This window comes from Squalius cephalus (assembly GCF_949319135.1).
Source record: "Squalius cephalus genome assembly, chromosome: 5".
NCBI lineage: Eukaryota > Metazoa > Chordata > Actinopteri > Cypriniformes > Leuciscidae > Squalius > Squalius cephalus.
The window spans coordinates 23,735,034-23,757,150 of record NC_137126.1 but is presented as its reverse complement, the minus strand read 5'-3'; the positions used below and the strand labels follow the sequence as shown (position 1 = coordinate 23,757,150).

Sequence of the window (22,117 nt, the reverse complement as noted above, 5' to 3'; positions counted from 1 at the left end):
TTGTACAGTCTTGTATTTAAATCTCTGTTTATATAGGAATACATTGAGTATTATAAAGGAAACAGCATTTTTCATTCACAAATAATATTAAGGTGTTCTCAGAGGCTTACTGAAACGCAATTAAAACATCAACATACGTTAAAGTCACCATGACATTCTGTCATGATAACTCTCAGAGAGATTGTCAGTTTTAATATATTTGGTCTTGGCGGAATAGATCTGCTATGCTGCTGCAGAGCAAGTACAGAGACTTGCTACTGCCAATACATTCACAGACATTGCTGTGAGCATGTAAGACTTGCTGCTGCATATGTAACATATATGAATTAACCCCCGTAGCAGATCTATACAGGTGGAGCTGGGGGAGGTGGAGGGTTTCTGAAGCGCACTGCAGACTGCTAATATCAGCACTACCGATATTTGTCAGAATGTATACAGTTATAGCAACCCGCCCCATACTCTAGAGTGTCAACAGTCCTAATCCAATCAGCATAACCATTCAAAGAATGGGAAGAGGCTCCAAGAGCCATTAAAGACAAAAGGTGAGAGTCTCTCAGTAATCTGGCTCATTTGACTTATAAAGAGTAGAGGAACTGGCTGAAACCCTGAGCTAAAATCTTTGCTTAATAGAACCATTCATCTGATGTCACCATCTTTACCTTAACCCATTTGTGCCCAAATTTTTCTGAATGGTTTCATGCATATAATCCTGTTAATAGTGTCCTATGTGAACATGTTCTGCATTTATTTTCCCCAGGTTTTTTTTTTTTCTTTCTTGAAAATCATATTTGAATGTGCGGCAACTATAGTTGCCGGTGGGCAAATATGTTGTATGCACCCCCTCAATGTAAAATATGAATAGGAGGAGAACATTTGGCATTTATCTCAAAATAACTGCTTTCAACAGATCAATCTTTATTCATAAATAAATTCATTATGTATAAAAGTCGAAGAACATTTGATGCAGACCCAAAAAAACTGCATCTAGCTTATAATCTCTTGAATATGAAAACACAACAAACAACAAATCCATTTGCCTTAACCATTGTGCGCTGTTCAGGGTCTTTTTGACCCACATTTCTAACTTTCATTCATGGGGATAACATGGATAATTTGACATGGTTTAGTGTAAGATTTTTGCCCATCTTTTGGAAAATGCTGTTTTAAAAGTAACAAATTATCACTTTAACCAGTAGATGGCTGCAGAGCACCACTATTTGCTATTTGCTTTTTGACTTACTGAAAGACATCTTTTCACAAGTTTTTCCAGTTGTATTATATCTACATATTATGAAATCACAATTATAATAATAATAGTTACTTTTTGTCAAAGTTTAGGCATTTTTTGTACTGAAAAAAAAATTCTGTTTTTCAGTAATGTTATATTATGATTAGAGTCAAATGAATTTGATCAATGGACAAAATTCATCCTCAAAATCAGAAACAACACAGAACACACATAGACAGAAATAAAGTGGCACACTTTACATTTGTAGAATTATATGAAAAACAGATGTTTGAAATAAATGATAAACTCTAAAAACTGTTTTGATTCAGGATGGATGGCGTGCTCAATTCCTTTTAAGTTTGATTTGGGTGCTCTTCGGTCCAAGGTAGAACATCTAAGGTGCAGTGTGGAGAAAAAATCTCTGGTAGCCGAGGCACTCCTTAATTAAAATGTCTTTATTGAAAAAATGACATGTCCTAACTGGACGACTTTAAAATGCCCACGCGTAGCGGCATGGGGCCTTCTTCAGGGCCCTGAAGAAGGCCCCATGCCGCTACGCGTGGGCATTTTAAAGTCGTCCAGTTAGGACATGTCATTTTTTCAATAAAGACATTTTAATTAAGGAGTGCCTCGGCTACCAGAGATTTTTTCTTAAACTCTAAAAACTCCAACTTTTCTCTTTGTAACATCCTGATCAGGTTTGATTCTAATCATAATGTAACATTATTGAAAAACTGATTTTCTTTCAGTACAAAAACTGCTAAACTTTGACAAAAAGTAACTTTTATTGTTATAATTGTGATTTCATTATATGTAGATATGAATCTAACTGGAAAAACTTGTGAAAAGATGTCTTTTAGTTTGAAACGTTTCGTACTTTTAGAGCTCTGCAGCCATCTACTGGTTAAAGTGATTTTTTTTTTTTTTTTTTTTTACTTTTAAAACGGCATTTTCCAAAATTTGGGCAAAAATCTTACACTAAACCATGTCAAATTATCCATGTTATCCCCATGAATGAAAGCTAGAAATATGGGTATTTTATAAGGCACATTTAAAAAAAAAAAAAAATTTCTTTTTGGAGAATTTTTCTATTCTTTTTTTAAACATTTTGTGGAGTAAAAATGTCTAAATGTAGAGTAAAAACATTAATAAACTGAGTAAAATTACATTTGTTTAAAATATATATATTGTTACAAAATTACATTTTGTTGCCTGGGGTCTCTCAGACCCCAAATAGCCTGACTGTAAACCACAAACGAACAGCGCACAAGGGTTAAAGTTGTGGAACATACATAGTGCAGAACAAAGTGCAGCCATAACAGGGCATTGTGTATCAAAAAGTTAAATGAAAATAAATAAATACAAATAAATAGAATGAAGAAAAAAATATATCTATATAGAGATGTCATTTAAAGGGTTATGTTTATGCACTAAACAAGACCAATAAACCTGATTTATTAACCTATTAACACAGTATACCCCATTTTCCCATGATATATGTACTTACAAGGTAACTATAGTTGCCGCTTGGACTTTTGACTAAGTATACAAAAAACTATAGATCTCTTGTAAGATTTGTTTTGTTTGGATGATTCTAGAGACCTTCATGATTATGTAGATATATATGTCAACAAAAAATACTTATTAGTAACATGAAATTGACCTTTCTTTGGGAGGGTTTGCCTTCGCCATGCTTCCTGGAAGTAGGGGTAGGAAGTTGACAGCCTCATGTGACAGGTTGGAGAGGAGGAGATTTTTATATATTTTTTATGTAGGCACACACAGACATCAAGAATTAGCGTATGAATCTCAGCAATGGTGACAAACAGATCACCTCTGATCATAAGCTCATTATTTATTCATGCAGCAATGCATGATGGGAGCCATGAATGAGTTTTGATTGGTTGCACCAAGAATGCACTGCAACATGCTTTATAATTGTCACCATTGTTGAGATTCACAGGCCGATTCTTGATGTCAATGTGTCTAAAAACTAAATAAAAAATATATTTTTTTTTGTATAATGGAAACTTTTAAGAAATTCTAAATATTATGCTGTACATGGACAGTGCTACTATAATTAATAAAGTAAACCTAACTCAGAAATTGGTTTCTTTAATTTAAGTGAACTTGAAAAATGACTTGTAGGTATTTAGTAATTCTAAGTGGGGTTAAATTTATATCAAGCAATCCACATAAAATGAAAAAATTAAGTTAACACTAAGCATGTCTAGTAAGTTACATGAACATAAAAAAAACGTGCTAGTGGTACTACTTGATTTAGTACTGCACACTTAAAATAAGCAAGCTTTTCTAACTCACTAATCTTGAGATTAATTTGCTTAATTTTTTTGAGGCAACGAGTTTGCATACTTTTTTTTAAGTAAGGTCAACTAATTACATTTTACAGTGTGGGACGGTGATGTGACTAAGGACCGGTCAGGGGGGTCAACAGGACATTTAGCCACTATAGTGGGTAATCGGACAAATAGTGGGTTCGTGGGACAAGGACGTGGCTTGTGAGTGGTCAGCGGGGGCAGACTGGTCATTTGGCCACTATAGTTGGTAATCGGACAAATAGTGGGTTCGTGGGACGGGGGTGTGGCTTGGGACCGGTCAGGGGGGTCAATGGGACATTTGGTCACTATAGTGGGTAATCGGACAAATAGTGGGTTCGTGGGACGGGGGCGTGGCTTGGGAGTGGTTGGGGGGTCAAAGGGACATTTGGCCACTATAGTGGGTAATCGGACAAATAGTGGGTTCGTGGGACGGGGGCGTGGCTTGTAAGTGGTCAGCGGGGGTCGACGGGACATTTGGCCACTATTGTGGGTAATCGGACAAATAGTTGGTTCGTGGGACGGGGGCGTGGCTTGTAAGTGGTCAGCGGGGGTCGACGGGACATTTGGCCACTATTGTGGGTAATCGGACAAATAGTGGGTCCGTGGGACAGGGGCGTGGCTTGTGATTGGTCAGTGGGGGTCGAAGGGACATTTGGCCACTATAGTGGGCAATCGGACAAATAGTGGGTCCGTGGGACAGGGGCGAGTGGCGAAAAACTGAGGATGAAGGCGGCGCTACTTCTGGGGGTCTCGGATAATCGGGGGGCTCCCGTCAGGCCCCCCCCTGACCCCACACGGGTCATTAGGTCGGCCAGGGAGGTCTTCCACATGTTTGATCTTGCTGTTGTTGAGGCCTGGCTCCTCTACCGGAGAGACAGCAGAGTTAGGATAAGGTTCATATTAGGATAAGGTTATGGTGATTGTTAATGTTTTACCTTGAAACAACACCGATTGTAATGTTTTGATATGATAACTTGATGATATGATGGTTTGTAGTACTTGCGTTCCACAATGGTACAATGTTGCCTGAGGGCAACAGCTGGATAATAAATGTTACTTTTTATTAAATATGAAATGCGTAATTCATTAAAAACTTGATAAATATGTTTGTTCAAGTGTTTAGTTAAAGAAATTGATGTTTTCAATAAATATATGCATTTTTTCTTCATGAAAATGTCAAATGTTTAAATTTGTCCATTGTGGTACAATGTTGCCTTGAGGCAACAAACTTTTAATTAAGAAATAAATGTAAAAAATAATGATAATGTTTATTGATATTGTTATAGTGTCCATTTTTAAGCAGGAAAAACATAACAAACAATTATTTCCTCAGTGATATCATATTGCGTACCATAGAGGGTTAAATGATTTATCCATGCACGTTATTATTATTATTTTTTGTGTGTGTGCTATCGTAATCATTAAGCAAAACAACTTCCCCTCCCTTTTGCAGCGGCATCTCTTCTTTGATGACGTGATTACTGGCGCAAGGGCGGGACCAACCTGTCACTCACATCACATCACAGCAATAGCCAACCACAACGATCCAATCAGTTTCCCATGGACAAACTCACATTTTCCTTGTTCAAGAAGCCGTTTCACTCACAATAGGGAAGACTTCTTTCGTTTCATGCTGACTTTAATGTACGAGTTCTTAACACGGAACAAACATGTCTTTCAAAGTCTTTTGTTTTGCCAAGAGCTTTATTCACAGCTTCCCTTAATAGGGTGCAATCAAGGCACAATATATTTTGATCTGTACAGAAAGAAATTAGATCAATTTAAATTCAAATCATCCCCATGAACTTGCTTCTGTCTTTTTGGTTGACAATTCCAGCTGCCAAAAACACCCACAGAGATAGTCTAGTGCAGGACACATTGTGTTTCTCTAAAAGAAAATGTTTTGGTCTCAAGTTTTTCACAAAAAAAAAAAAAAAATCACTGCTTAGTCCGTGTTCTCTAAAATACTTCTTATATTTCTTTTTTGGAGGTATAAAGTGTATAAAAACATTTGGTTTTAGGGAATTAGATCTACATTACTGAGGTATTTTGAAAGTAAGAATATATTTTGGTCTCTCATTCTGGAGTGTCAAGTATTATATATCTGACTACTGGTCTTCATTTATGGTGTTTCTGAAAGATGGAGATGTACTCTTGGACATCATCAGGGGAGCCCATCACCACGGGTACCCGCTGATGGATGTCCTCGGGCTGGATGTCCAGGATGTTGGTGGTCCCTGTGGTGGCCATTCCTCCGGCCTGCTCCATGATGAAGGCCATGGGGTTGCACTCATAGAGAAGTCTGAGCTGAAGAGGGTGAAAGAGTTTTACAAGTCTCTACCAGTCCCAGCCACATTATTTGTCCAAGAACATTTAGTTAAGGCTTCCTCCTATTCCTACAGCTCCCTCTATAGGCTTTAAAAGCAGCCACAGGTGAGTGAAGCATTAAAAGCTTTCTCACTGAGGTATTTGAATTATGATACTGTGAAGTAACAGCATGGCACAAAGGTTTTCTATAATGACATCTAAAACACAAGTATCTATAATGTAATGGATCCTATTCCAGGTCTTACGGATAGAGAGAATAAACATTGACACGCCTGCATATTTGACACCAAACAAAAGAACTGGAGCAAAGGTCATACATGCTTTCCATGCCTTCACTTCATTTAAGTATTTCATTAAATAGAAGTGTCCGCAAAACTATCTGGACACTCTTAAGTGAATATATGAATGTCATTAAATTAGTTAAACACTACATTACATTTACATTGCTACATGTAGTCAAACATGGTAGATCATTGCACCTGTGGTTACTCTGAATGAACTTGAGAGGAATTCATTGGGACCTAACTGCAAAATGTCTCAGAAAAGTGATGTTAGTTCTGATCTAGCGGTTCTAACCTTCCTTAGAAGGTGCTAATGCATTCATGTTTTTTTTAGTGCAATTTGGGTGTTCAAATGCTTTTTATTGGGCTGCTGAATAAGGCTTTATCAAGCAACAATTAATGAGAAATAAATAATCATATTTATTCTATCAATGGACTCCTATTCTACAGTATTACCGAATATATGGCAATATTCATCTGAATATATGAAAGCATATATATCTGAAAATATGATGCGTTTAAAGTGTTTAAATGCAGTTCAGAAAGAAAATTGCTCAACAGTTGATTTATTGGCGTGACGGCATCTACGTTTAAACAAGGTCACGTGAATGTAAACAATGTTTAGATGAAGTACCTTTCCTTTGGGGCTCTTCACATTTGCAGGGTAAAGGAAGATTCCTCCATAAACAAGCGTCCGATGCACATCTGCCACCATTGAACCTACATAACGGGCTCCATAGGGCGCACTGCCATCCTGAACACATTTTTACAGTTATACTCCATGTGTGTCCTTGAGTAGCTGGAGGTGTATTTGAAATGTTTAAGTTTGTTCAGCTTTTATTATGTTTAGGGAAATATTTTTTGGGAAAAAAATGCATACTGAACCTCCGGGAACTTTTTCTTCTGCAGGTATTCTGTGTCGGCAGGATTGAAATAAAGGGCATAACCTTCATTCAAACTGTAGATCTTCCCCTTCTTCTTAATCTTCACATCTCTGTCCACCAGAATGAACTCTCCAATAGCCTGACATTTAAATTCATTAATGCATGTGTTAGAACTTATTGTCTTTGGAGAGCATCTGTGGTATGCTGTCAATTATCACAGAAAATAACTTAGATTTGTCCTCAGTTAAAAAAAGAAGGAAGAGAATAGATATATTTACAGTAATAAACGTCTTAATTTTTTTCTAGTGATAAAGCACTTTTACGAGCTGTTTAATTCATAAAATTTGATTTAAAAAAAAATTAAACTAAATTAATTAATTAAAACTAAATCCAGAAAATGATCCCATGATGGGAACCCCTAAAAGGTACCACATAGACAGAACACTTTATGGTTCTAAAGAAACCTTTCTTCTAAGAGTGTACACTGTTTCAAACTATGTCTCCTAGCTAATGATATGAATCATATCATTTCCAGCTACAAATTATTAACTACACATTTTAAGCTTGCTTTGTGTAGACTGAATAAACTGTGATACCAACTGATTCACTGGTAAATGATCCCAAAAGTGATGTGTAAAAAATTGTGTAAGTAAAACGGACTCACTGGATCTAACATGAAGCAGTTTACTCCCTGACCAGTGGAGAGGACAATCATGGTGGCACTGCCGTACAGTGCATATCCAGCAGCCACTATGTTTCGACCAGACTGCAGGGCATCTTTCTCAGACGGCTCGCTGTCTGTGCACTGTGAACAGAGAAATAAAGTGTGTTCAGGTTCTAGGGTGGAATCCACATGGACTGTCATGGGCTGCTTTCATACTTGCAAATGTATTAAATATATTCAGTCATACCTTTCTGTAGATGGCAAAGATGGTCCCAATCGAAGCAAGGCAGTCAATGTTGGATGAACCATCAAGAGGGTCAAAGCAAACCACGTATTTACCCTTGAACATATGGAAGAAGCTTTGGTTAAATAAATATTACTGAAGTAGTGGTGCATCTTGACTTACATTACAGCCATTTAATGATGTACTTAGCTCTATCATATCATATCCTCACTCATCTTTAAAACCACACACACACACACACACGACTGGCTTGTGTCTAATTTTAACACAGCTTTTGACTCATTTAGTTTTTAACAAATCATTTTGTAGAAATTGAACTCACTATGTTCTCTAGAGCAGAAATATTTACATTCAAAATTACATTTCCATGATTTTAAGGTTTTATTAACTGTGTAATATCCAGGACTGGAAAATGCCTTTTTTAAATTCCCTGAATTTCCAGGTTTTCTATGACTATGGGAACTCAGTTGATAATACGTCTTTGCACATGTATCTCAGTTTCATATTCTTGAATGTCAGATTAGATTCAGGATGGGTTTCTGGTCAATAATACAGGTTATGATCTATTAGCTTGCATCTCTACCAAAGCAGCTGAAATCAGTCATGTGACTAGGTCTCCATGTTCTGCCCAGGAAAGGCAAGTTTATCTGGAAACTCACACTTTTCCATTCTTGGAATAGACTGTGAAGAGTTACTTGGATTGATTGGCTGTGTTTTGGCAAACACTTTAAACAAATATATATCTTGATTAAATGGTTTATGATTAAACACTTACAGTAGCTTACCCGTCTATCTGGCTCCACAATGATTGCAGTGTCATGTTCCTCAGTGACCAGTACACATGAGGTGAATGAGGATTTGATCATGTTTATGACGAGGTCATTGGAAAGGATGTCCAGCTTCTTCACCTGATCACCTGTCACATTGGTACTTCCAGCAATGCCATACCTGCCAGAAATATTTCAAAGTCATGAGTTGAATCATATCAGAGGGACTGAAATGAGTTTTTAGGTATTGTTTCTCAATGCTTTATAGAAGCGTTGTATAAAATCAACATCACACTACTTCCAGTACAACAGCACTGTTTTCTCATGTGATACTGCATACATAATCTATGTAATGGATAATGAATAATAAACTAATTTGTGATATAAAGGGCTCAATTTCATTTTTTTTTAAAGCCATAGAAGTACAAACTTCAGGTTGTTCAGTTCTGCTGGTATTTCCTAACACCAGCATGTCTATATGCTTCAGTTTCAAAACTTAAGCTAATCACATGTGAAAAAAAAAAAAAAGAATAAACCAGCATGATATTGCTGTCTGAATGAGCTATGCCAAAAAAACACATTTTTCATAAACATGCATAAACTGTAAGAAAATGTTCAGGTCATAATTAAATAAATAAGAAATTCTATATTTTTTATAGAAAAAAAGTGCATTGAGAATAAAAAACTAAACAAAACAAAAGAACAACAAATGCTATGATGTATAATTACTTTTTGTTAATGTATTGCATTCAAATAATGAGCATCTGGCATTAAAAATTGCCAAAAAATATATGTTTTAAAAAATGTCACAATGCAAAAAAAAAAAAAAAAAAAAAAAAAATCTAAAATATAAACTTGGTAACTATTTTACAGTGTCCTTGTTACACGTTACACTTACTTAATAAAGTTAGAACATTACATTATGCATTATTACAAGCAAATAACCACATACCAACCCTTATTCCTAACCCCAAAGTAAGTAGGTTACATGTTGTTTGATATACATTACTAAGTACTTAGGCTAATTGTATTAAACCTGTCCCTCAAATCTGATTGGTTGATTGAAATGTTGATCCAGGAACATGTTTTAGTACTTGGTGAAAACACATTCACCTTGTGGGTACTGTAGAGATGGACACTGTTTTTAAACTAAAACAAACGCATTCATTTTTGCAACTCATGTTTTTGCAACCCAAACACTTTGGAGTCCCAATCGATTCCGTCGGTGGTGTGCATAAGAAATACTCACAGGTGCGCGATCCCAGCTTTCCTGACAGCGCTCGAGATGGCTTTTACAGCCGTGCACATCGCGTTCAGAAGAGTTGTCAGCTCGCCTGTGCCTTTGGCTTTCCTGCCCTCTTCGAGCAGAAATCTCGTCAAAGTCACAACATTAGTGTCGAATGAACTACGGTCTGACATGACTGCAGAGTTAAAGATTTTCTTGCTGATGTAAAAATGAAAAAGATCTCGCTGTTGTATTAATAATATGGATTATTCCTGCAACTCATTCTATCGCGGAAACACAAATATAAAGGCGGAAATGGTGCTGGAGAGGAGTGTGTGGAGAGCTAAACTAAACCAATGAGAAGTGCACAGCCAGAGGTTTAGAGGTGTGACTGACTGACTGCGTGGAAGTTTCAAAACAATGTTGCATTGTGGAAACATGAGTGTGAATGAAAAGCCCCCTCATGCCTGATATCTGCTGTGTCATCATGATCATGGGTTTGAGTCTGACCCACTGGCTGCCATTAGGTCCTCTTCTTCTGTTAACTTATTTAATCCCGCCTGTAAATGTTCGAAACAAAAATTCCTTTTGAGTTTGAATGGTCTAAAAAGAGTTGCTGAGGATTTTTCAGAGAGTTGTCAACTATAAGAAGTCAGTCTTCAGTCTGCCATGTTGTAGTTTGTCTCATACTAGTCAGGCTGGTTTATTATTGGCTGGATTTGTGAGCTTTTTAATTTTAATTTGACCTATTTTAACCAGTTTTTGTTCAGTTCAACTTAAAATAGGTATGCAAGAGATTTAACATTTACTGAAACATACTTCAGATTTTTTTTTTTTTTTTTTATACAGACAGTATGAAAAGTAGGTTAAGCATTGGACTATATACTGTTTACAGTCTGTGCTAAATGGCTATAGGAAATTATCTTTGCAAAAACATTTATGCTGTGAATATTCAGCATTTTACTTAAAATGAGAAAGATACAATGGTGGCAGAGTTTTGTCTAGCCATTTAACAGAACCTGATTTCACCAAATTCAGCATTTTCCTGGATATACGTCTTTGTTGTTCCTGGATCAACATTCTGATCAACAAATCAGATTTGAGGGGCAAGTTTACAGTAAAAAAAAAAAAAAATTACAGTTTATGTCAAGTAGGCTTACAAGCAGGGTCAAGTGCTTCTATATCAGTGTTATTCATCTATCATTTTCCTTTGATTTCATGGATAACTTGTGGGTACACTAAAAAAATATTATGATTTTAACAGTAAAAGACTGTAAAAATGCTACGATGTAAAATTGTTAATTGGTTAACAGAAAGTTTGCAGTAAAAATTGCATGTGTGTTTAGTGTTTGTGTGAATGACACCGTGCAGCTTCTATATAGTATTAACTTTCTCAGCTTGTGATGGTTCATCATGTAAAGTCTGTAAAACATAAAATGTTGCTACCGTATTTTTTACGGTAAATTTCTAGCAACCACAGCTGCCAGTTTTTTTTTTTTTACCGTAAATTTAATGGATTTTTTTTTTACAGTGTAGGTTTAGGGGTAGGGTGTGCTTGTATTTGAATTATGATTTTTTACATTTTGTGTAGGCTATTCTGACTCCATACCGAACTACCTGTAAGTAACCACTAGAGGTCAGCCCTGAATAAGTGTCACTTTCCCCACTGAGAAGCATGATGAGCCCATTTCAGCAAATGTTCTCTTAAACTTTGAATAATAACAAACATAGACATTAAATCAGACTGAATATACAGTATTGGGTTAATAAAGCGCAATAAGTTACAGAATTAGCTCTAAGAAACTGGTTAACACTGCTGTAATGGCCTAGACCCTACTCTCTGAAGCCATGTATCCCACCTCAACCCTCAATGATCAGCCACACCACAAAACAAACTAACGAAAATAATGATCATGGATCATCCATGTAATGACACAAGTATTAAGAATAATGCGTTTGTCAATTTTTGAATGGGGTCACTTTTATAAATTCGGCTACTATTTTCTTAAAATAGCTTGACAGTACTAAATAAAAAATAACAAACAATGATCCCTGTAATTTAGTTCAAATATTAACATTTTGAAGCTTCTGCAAGGTGCATGTCAACCTTTGACCACAACTGTATTTCCATATTCAAGTTTTCTGCTTGGTTCCTTATTCAGCTCCACATTAGATTAATAATAATAATAATAATAATAAACTCTCAGAACATTTAGTTTATGAATGAGTTCAATACAGTCTAGAAAGGTAATTAGAACAGAAGTAAAAACATTCAGGTTAAGTGTTAAGTGTCTACTAAAGACTCGACATAAACCAAAATAAAAGTCACCACTTTGCAAAGTTCATTTTTAGCCTATTGTTGGCCTGACTTGAGAAAAAGTGAAAATGCCCCAGGAAATCTCTATCTATAGAATTAGCATTTTAAAATAGCCTATAAATAATTATAACAATTTGGTGTTATTATAGTCACAATTGGGTGACTTTCTAACCCTGCTGATGTCCTCCTGAGACCCAGGAAAAAGTTTTTTGAATTTAGTATTTTTTCATGTCATTAGGCATGACATTTTTCATGTTTAGGCAAAAACAATTTGTTTGTTTTTTTCCATTCTCCAATCAATTTTTAGGTTTCAGGATTTTTTAAACCAAACTTTGTATAAAGACGATTCTCAACTATGTTATGACAGATATAATGGAATATTATACATGGGTTGTTCTATTCAATACAATATGCACTGTATCTAATTTGCATATAATGTTCTGGCAACATGTAATTAAAAATGTGTAATAATAGGAGTAATAATTGGTAATATTTTCATAATAATATCTAATATTTCATAGGAATATTGATATATAATTTATAATTTACTTGTTGTTTCTCCCAAAATGCCTGGTAAACATGATTCCAGGTGTCCAGTGGACATGAATGAAACCAATTGTATTGTTTTGTAACAGAAAGTCATATTTTGATTAGAAACCCATAACATTTTCCTGAGATGTTGATTTGTGACAATTAACTTGAAAACTAGTCAGATTTAAGTGCTAATTACAGTGCTAAATTTGATCACTAATTTAATTTCAGTAATTTGTAAAGACCAAGGAGAAGTTGTTGTCATGTATTTGGTATCTGTGAAAAGCCCTGAATGTGCTCTTTACATGACATCCAGACTTAAAACTGTGACATGTATGGTGTCAGAGAAATTCACTAACATGTAATGTCCACTACAGTGTACAAAAGTGTATTCCTGGTTCCCAGGAGGATAGTAAGCAGAGGAGCACCTGCCTTTGTGTACTCAGTTATTTGCACGTCACGCTCTCACGTCAGGGAACATGTATTGTGCGTTCGGGTGAAACACGCTCTTGTGCGCATGAGCGAAGAGGACAGGAGGACACTTCACCGGGACTTTTACAAGGGGAGCGCACGGACGGGAGAGGGACGTATAAACAAACTTCTTTGAAAAAAAAAGGTAGGCTAATTTATTGTTCCTTTAAAAAAAAAACAACAACCGCTAACCGCATCTAGCTACTTATAAACTAGACTTTATCGCTCACTTCAGGGCGCGTGCGAAACCTGATCCAGCAGCTACAACAGGTCTGCAAACACTTGCGTTTTTCTGTGGGATATTGTAAGATGATAAATTTTGTCTTAAGTTAAAATTATGAGTATATTTATAAATATAAATTAATCGTGATAGTGGTATAAAAACACTGAATGTAAGCTGCAGGACCAACGTTGGTCCAAATGCTATGGGCGATTGTAGTAGGTGCATGTCGCACGACTCTTGTTACATGTCAAGATAAGAGATTACAATATCATTTTAATGGTTAACAGGGTCAGATCATTTGTGGGGAAAATAATTTTCTTCAGATGTTGTGTGTTGAGACTAAACTCAGTGAACCCATGATTTGTTTTTAAACAACGTTCGATATAAGTGATGTAAATAGAGTTTTTGCAGCTAACCTTTGTGTCAGGAAGCATGCGTTCTTGATTTTTCCCGCTACACCATGCGTTTAAGTTTGATGTTTATTTATTTAGGTGTGTGATAAATGATAAGTTTAGGTTTGTAGTTCTCATAACTGAGTTGGTTACCTTGTGGAGAGCAGGGCGATTGTTCAAGCTCTGTAACTGTGTTTTTGTGTCTTAAAGTTTGATATAATGTTACTATTTGTTTGTTAAATATAGTAGTTTAAAAATCTACAACTGTATAAATTCATGTCAAGTGAGTGCTGATGTTACAACTTACGGCCAGATGGTTTGTGTTACACTAATAGAACACACAGACATTTGACAATTTGGTTAAAGTGATTGTACGCTCCCCGGTCCCCCCTAGATTATACATTTCCCTGTATTCATGAACTCTTCAGATGCAGTCCTCAGGTCACTTGACAGGAAGTAAGTAATTATGTTGATCGCCTTTCCTGTGCAGATTTCAGGAAGTTTGAACTGATTTTCATGATAACCACACTATAAACGACTGATGTCTTAAAGCTGCTTGGTGGTGGTTTGAGTTCGAACAGCCATTTACTGAAATTCTTATCATTCTTTCACTACTGAATTTATCGTCCTATCAGTCGTTATCCAGGAAAATGTAGTTGTACTACCAAATTCTGCTTTGCACCTTAAAAGATACTGAAAACCACCATAAAGGGCTACTTGGTGTATTAAAGTTCATCTTAAGGGACACAATAAACCGTGACTATACACAAACCAAGACGAGGACAGTGCATTACGTCATACAAACAAAGACAAAACTCTATCAGGGTTACTCATGTGACACTAAAATAATGAGATTTACTTAACAACATGATATAAAACTCATAACTATTTAAACTTTAAAATAACCAAATAACCAGGGGCTTCTGGGAATGTCATTTTATATGTAACATGATTTTTTTTTTTTAATAGTGCAGCTTTTCATGACGGTCCAAGAGAGGACTTTTAGTCCTGAAATACACTGAACTTTAACTTGTTCATTGTGTGTGCAGTGTTGGCATGCTCATTCTTCCAGGTTGGCATCATTGCCATGTACAGTCTGCAATAGACTCTCACAAAGACATTATTATGCTCTAGTGAAAAGGATTGTCAGCGACCTACAAATATTATCACCATCAAAAATGAAACCTCTGTTTGGTGTATATCTGAAACAAGGGAGCCCTTTCCCCTTTCAAATATCATTTGCTGGATGCATTCACCCATCATTTCAACAGCAGACAATTTTTAAATTCTTCTTTGTTGGATTGGATCCCTGTCTTATTCCAGTTGCACTCCTCAAGAAGTCTGTGACCTCTAAGACCACATTAAACTTGTGATAGTATATTTTGTAAGGGGCCAATCCAGAGGAAAATCGGCACATCCACAGGGTGTAAACTGTTCAGTTCTGCTCCGAGACTGAATGGAAGAAGGCTTTGTGATGCCGAGACATCTTTTGGAGGTAGTCCCAGTTGTTTAAAGAGGGAACTGTTTCAAGATGAAAGTCTTCTAAAGCCTCCTTTCACCAATGACATAATGAAAGACCATATTAAAGAATGTGAGATCCCTGTCTGCCTTTATGCTTGCTTTCCAGAGGGATTCTTATTGTTAAAGCAAGATGGCTAGATCTTTTCTTTGAAGCTGAGTGCTGTTCATGGGTGGCAATGTGGCGTTTCAAATGAGAAGAGGTTTGAATGTGAATTTCACTTTCTACCCATGTGAACACATACATGTTCCTGTCAATTTGAAAACAATAGGATGTTCTATATGCACATTGTGTCCCTCATTAAATATTTATCCTGTACCATTATGCATTTGTTAGCAACAGCAGGCTTGGTTTCTGATTAGGCTACTTGTTACAAAATAAAATGGCTACAACTACAGTTAAAAAGGATAGGCTAGATGGATTCAAAAATCATTTACTCGCCCTCATGCCTATCCAAACCTGTATAACCGACTTCTGTGATACACACAAAAATGGTGTTAGACGGTCTTCAAAATATCTCCTTTTGCAGAAAAAAGGAAATCCATGCGGGTTTTAAAAGACAATTTCTACGTTCAGGCCCTTGTGGACATAAGGCAGAAGCCTCCTCAATTTGCACCTTGCTGAGGAAGCTTTCCACATTGGGATCAAAGCTCAGTTCATGGTAAAGGGAACTGTCACCTAGATCTCTCTCTCTCTCTCTCTCTCTCTCTCTCTCTGGCTGTAAAATCCACACTGCCGCCTGTTTATACAGAGGAAATTACTTCCACTTTGCTGCTTGGTTAGAACTGTTTGCAAATCTAATCTACCCCCTTTACCATCGCTCCAAGCCTACCAAACATCTCTAGCATAGAGAATCTCACACTATATTGTGGATGGGTTACCATGTCTTTTTATGCTGGTTTTTAACACTGCTTCTGATTTAGTTAGTTCTTAAAAAAAACTAGATTTTTTAAAAATTCTGTTTCATTACTTGCTCCTGGTCAGTATACACTGTCGTTCAAAAATGTGGAGTTCATGGTTTAAACAAAGGCTGCGTTTATTTGACCAAAAATAATAATGTGAAAAATATTACAATTTAAAAATTGTAATATATTTTAATGTATTTCGTTTCTGCGATGTAAAAGCTGAATTTTCACATGATCATTCAGAAATCATTCTAATGTGCTGATTTGGTGCTCCTTTTATGAACAATGTTGAAAACGATTGTGCTGCTTAATATTTTTGTGGAAACTGATCATTTTTTTCAGGATTCTTTGATGAATGAATAGTTCAAAAGAACTTGAAATATAAATATTTTATAAACTTAGAAATGTCTCTTTCTGATTAATTTAATGCAGACTTTCTGAATACATTTATTAATTTATTTTTCACAAAAAAAAAGTCATATTGACCTATAACTGTAGTGTAGGCGAGTCTTGAAATTCACTCACTGGCCAGTTTAATTTGTTGTGTCATAATTTAACTTGTTACTTATATTGTTGAACAATATGCAGACAGAAATGCAATCCTCTGTTCAAATTATTCATCATTCAGGACTGTTATCAATTTGAGTTACTCATTCAAATAGGTACAGTAAACCATGCTAGTAATCCTTCCTTAAGAGTAAATGCTGTTTTCTATCTCTTTAAAGTAAAACACGAGATTTTTTTTTTATGACTTCCTAGTGGAAAATTTTTCCAGTTGTTTGCACTCAGAATGTTAGTGACCTTTATTTCCATGCAGTGATTTAATCACCTGCATTTGATGCCTCATCAACTTCATGTTTGTTCTTTCTCTTGGTGGAATAGGATGTACATTTTTAAATCAAATCAATAATTTTCCATCATAAGCAGTAAATGTACCTTCTGTTAAAGCCTTTTCTCATTAAAATGCACCCTTTTTTTGTCCTGCTAGCCTCAAGGAAGGTTATATTTGAGGAACAGACTCGGGTACAAGGCAATTAAAATCGAGAGGCAGGAGGTCCAGATCTTTTGTTGTTGTTAACTGGTCGTATCCAATCAGGAGCCATCACATTGGCTTGTTTGACCGTATTCAAGACACTCCAGTATGACTTTTTGCTGAGGATGCTGTCTAGACTTCGTGTTTACATATTAATTAGGAATTAATTATCTCTAGACGATCAAAGTCCGGTGGGAACTTCCTCTTGTTATTTCCTCATTTATTTAATGATTGCAATATTTACAACAACAAGAGTAAAAGGTGTTATTGGCAGTTTTATGGAGCATTGCTTTGCTTTTTGTAGTTTTGTGTTCACAGCTTTGCCTTGAGCATCCACAAAAGGGCTTCTCAAAACCTCCCTGAATAGAGCTTTCTTTGGTAAGTAGTAACAGTGCATTGCTTTCAGGCTTCCCTTTTACTTATGAGAAAGTAATTAGTAAAGACTCTTAATTAGAAGTGCAAAATGAAGAAAAAATGCCTTTGTGATGAATCAAACCTGTGTGACGTGAATTGCTTGTTTAGGTTGGCTAGCACTGAGTCACAGACTTAAACTGCTTTGTAAAATCGTAAAATCTTTTCTTTGTTGAATGGAGACCAGAATGGACCGATTGAATGGCTTGCTGCATTCTGATACACGGTCCAAAACACTGGATTAAGAGGAACACCTGGTCATTTGACGTTTTCTTTTATTTATAGCTAGAAACATTCCAGTAAAATAGAGAGCCAAAGGATCAGGTTTTCTGCATCCCAGAGAGCTCTCAGCGCTTTAAGGTCATTGTCCTTAGACTATGTGTCTGCCTAACACAGTGACTTTATTCTAGTCTGTTTTAGAGTTTTGGATTGATTTCTAAGAATAGGAGGCCGATAAATGCTTTACCCATACATCTACTGGTTCGTGTTTACATGTTGAACTGTTGGCTGTTTTCCCTCTTCTTCCTCAGAGTTTAAAGTTTGTTTCCCATTTAAAACATTTTCATCGCATAGAAGATGTCCACATTATGTCCACCAGGTTGTATAATTAAATTCCATTTTTAAAATGTCAGAACGAGACAAATGGGGGTCTTTATTATTTATTTAATCATGCATGCAAGTGGCCGAAGACATCACTTCACTATATCCATTTTTAAAAGTGATAACTACATCACTCAGTTGTTCTTAGGTATATGTAAGAGGTTTCTCTGTTTGGCTCTTCACTTTCCATCAGGCATTTTTCATCAAAATGAAGGTAGATAGATTCACATGTAGCAGCGTGAAGATCTTGTCAGGTGACGAGAGAAAACGCACTCTGAGCAAAGATGCAGCTGGGATTAGTGGGTGCAGAAGAAAAACTCCTACATTCTCAATGTTTCACAGAGGTCTTTTTGTTCTTCGTGACGTATGACATACCCACATTTGCAAGTGACGTTCATCTTTGTAAATATGGTTTACTCTGGGTCTTTACATAACTGTGCCGTTTGACAGTGAAGTTATAGGTCAAATGTCTGTTTTCTATCAGACTGAGCCACAGTTGACTTGCTTTCCCTAATATGTTGACATGCACAGTTACAGTCTTCAAATTTTAGCCCCAATTTACAGTCTGGACCAATCAACGGCAGCCAGTCAGCAGATTTTGGGCAGTCTGAATTTACAGATTTCACAGAAAAACATTTACCCCCGGTTTCACAGATTTACTAGTCCCAGACTAAAATCCATGTTTGAGCTGTTTTCACTGAAAGAAACTTGCTCTGACAAATCTAATATGTCAGTGGCATCGTTTTGTCTCAAGATGCACTTCTTGCTCAGGCATGTTTATAAATTATATAAATTATAAATTATGTCCTAATTAAACTATGGCTTAATCCTGGCTTAATCTAAGCCCTGTCTGTGAAACCAGGCCGTAGTGTATGACAGGTACAGACTCATTTGCCATGCATCTCCTAGAAACAAGGTGCATGTTTCTGTGTGAGTTTGTTGTGTTTGGAACAACTTGAAAGTCTGGTAGTGTATTTAGTAGTAGTCATTTAGTGTATGATGCCCAGTTTTTGTCTATAACCATTTAAAAAGTCGACAAGAGTATGATGCCTAGTGTTTAAAAATATGTTCAGATTTTAAAAGTTGGGCAGTATATTCCAGCACTAACATAATGTGCAATGCATGCTTGACAAACCTAAGCTACAATTGCATTTCAACTTCAGAAAATAAATTCTGAACAAAATCCAATCAGGTCTCTGATAGTGGCATTGTAAATTTGAATTTGTGCCATCAGATCTACACTAGAGAGAATGTCCCCCTGGGAACTCCTGTGCTTGATGATACCTGCTCTAATTGGTTGTTTTGATGGCTGTTCATGATGGAGATCATGTAGACGGGATCAATATCAGAACCTCATACTCTTACTATTCCTGCCATAGAAAGATATCCTAAAAATGGTAGGAAGAGCAGTATGCTGTGGTTCTGAATTCAGCAACTGAGTCAATCATTAGCCATAAACATTTTATAACAAGATTCCAGCAGGTCTGATTTAAGTGAGGAAAAGATATTCAGGGAATGAACCCTCCTCTGATCTCCCCTACACTGACTTCTAAAGTTCAGCGCTCAATGGAATGCAGTGAAGGGTAGCGTTGATGAATACTGAGCTGAAGGTTTGGGGCAGGAACGGGCAGGTCTGAGGAACGTACAACTTGTACAACGTGCAACGTGCTCAATTGAGTGCCCAACATTTATGCAAATCTGCCTTGTTTGAGATCTTTCTTTATACATTTTAACCATAGTCATGAAGTAGCTGGTCTTTTGTGGTCTATAAACCTTAGTCAGGTTAGACGCCATATTGAACACGGTGAAAAAAACGAGGCTGTAAGCCGGGATAAACTTATAGTCTTTATAATGGTGCACACTGTATAAAGGTTCTGGAGATCACTTCATTTTTACAACTTACAACTTTTACAGAGATTTCGTCTACTGAAAGTTTTATTCGGAAAGATGTTTTGTCAGTTGAACAAATGGTATGTTGTTAAACTACCGTATAATCCATTGAACGCGCTGTAATTCTACCCTTCACAGCTTTAGTTTTATATTCAGACAAAATACAAATAGCTGGTGATCGACATATTTAGTTTATTAGCACTGGAGGCCCTTGAGAAAAGATGGCAGAGTTCAAATTGTATCAGCTGAGCAGCTAGCACTGATATGAATGGGAATGGTAAAAGTTTCTCAAGGTATTATTGACCTCCAAAGTAACAAATAAGCCATTATTTAGGCTGTGTGTGTATATACATGTACACTCTAATGTATTTAACAGCCCACATTTGACTCTATGTGTTGTGGCAAACTGACAACAGAGAGCTTGGTTGACTGACCACTGATCTCAGGTTTCAGATGAAGGCGTCTACCTCAGCCTGTCGGACTGCTTGAGTTACCCCATCAATGTCAGCTAGGCCGATGTCATCCTACACAATACCTTTAGGTGTCCAGTGGTTACATGCTGATGGTTTGTCTAAAAGCGATACAACTTTAAGAATAAAGACAGGATGATATGGTGGGTTTAATCTGAGAGTGAGAGAGTGATTCGATCATTTTGTGTTGATCGTGCATGTGCAACATCCCATAGGTTCTGTACAGGAAACGGAAATTATTAGTTCACCTCTGAAGTCTTTGGTTCCGAGTCGTTCGTTCTATTGTCACGTCACGTGATGTGACGACCGTATTGGATACAGAAATTAGTTAATCATTCCCAATAATTAGTAATAATTCCCATAGTAATATTTAAATTTTTTACTCTTAAAGTTTTGTGATGCATTTCCAGTCTCAAATTGCGTACATTGTGTACTGCATAGCTTCAGCTATGGGGCTGTGACATGACAAAAGAAAGAACGACTCAGATTGGGAGGTGAGGTGACTGCATAGCCTGAAGATCGAGCTAAGCAATTAATTAATCATTTTTGTTTTGTATAATTTGGCTTTGGGTGCATTTATAGTTTTTTTGGTTTGATATTGATGTTGAGAATGGGAAAGATACCCTTATTTTGGCTAACTAAAGGAGACTCTAAAGGAGGTCTCATACCGCATCCTTAAATTGAACACTGTGGTGCCCAGCTACGATTCGAAGGCTGTTCAAAATCCTGCCATGCCACTCACATAGTTTTCCATTAAATTACATATTTGTTCCAAATCATTGTTAATAATGCGGCTGGAAGATTGTGTATTGTGCATTTTTCATCAAAACGTTTGACTTTCTTTCGCTTGAATGAAGTCTATGCTTCATATAGAGAGCTGTAATAATAATATAGATTGTTGTGAACACCGTTAATTAATAAACATTTAGCAATTGGCTTGATTTCGCTGTGATCCTAACCAGTACAAGCATGCTGCCACAAGCTTGTTCCTTATGTTGAGCTCTTTATGTTCAGACATGCTTTATGTTGCTAACTACTTTTGCTTCTGTTGATAACACATGTACAAAGAAATACTCTGTGTGATTTAAAAACCACAAGAACAGCCTGCTAATGTTTTTACTTATCTAAATTGATAACTGCATGCTTACCTAACCTGAAAGTGTCTCTCTTGGCATTTTTTGTCCCCCCATATTCACCTAATTTCAAACCGAATTTGGTACTGTCATGTTTCTGCTTGATATTAATCTGAAATAACCAGGCTGTCTGTGTGGGATTCAGTGCTTGGCCTCTCTTAGCTTTGTGCCGAGCTAAAGCAAAGCCCAGTTCATAATAGTCCTCTCAGGTTTCTGTTTTCACTAATACGGGCAGGTTCACCTAGGTAACCAAATTTCCATC

At 36.5% G+C, this 22,117-nt stretch overlaps 2 protein-coding genes across 4 annotated transcripts in view; one reads left to right on the top strand and one right to left on the bottom strand.

The window, feature by feature from the left end:
* Positions 1 to 4,817: 4,817 nt before the first annotated feature.
* On the bottom strand, positions 4,818 to 10,363 carry fbp1a (fructose-1,6-bisphosphatase 1a). Its single transcript, XM_079873249.1, has 7 exons — positions 9,985 to 10,363; positions 8,754 to 8,916; positions 7,972 to 8,064; positions 7,725 to 7,865; positions 7,062 to 7,199; positions 6,811 to 6,930; positions 4,818 to 5,874 (listed from the first exon to the last, which is right to left on the bottom strand). Exons 1-7 carry the CDS (start codon positions 10,152 to 10,154, stop codon positions 5,686 to 5,688), a joined length of 1,014 nt encoding a protein of 337 aa, XP_079729375.1. The 5' UTR covers positions 10,155 to 10,363; the 3' UTR covers positions 4,818 to 5,685.
* Positions 10,364 to 13,311: 2,948 nt separating this feature from the next.
* The window catches only part of kank1a (KN motif and ankyrin repeat domains 1a), a 46,964-nt gene continuing 38,158 nt past the window's right edge, over positions 13,312 to 22,117 (top strand). For 2 of the 3 annotated variants that reach the window (XM_079873246.1, XM_079873244.1), the window contains exon 1: positions 13,312 to 13,424. The gene's annotated coding sequence lies outside the window, so the exon portion shown is untranslated. Of the gene's footprint in view, positions 13,550 to 22,117 lie in introns of all 3 variants that reach the window. The other variant, XM_079873245.1, reaches the window with a different exon arrangement.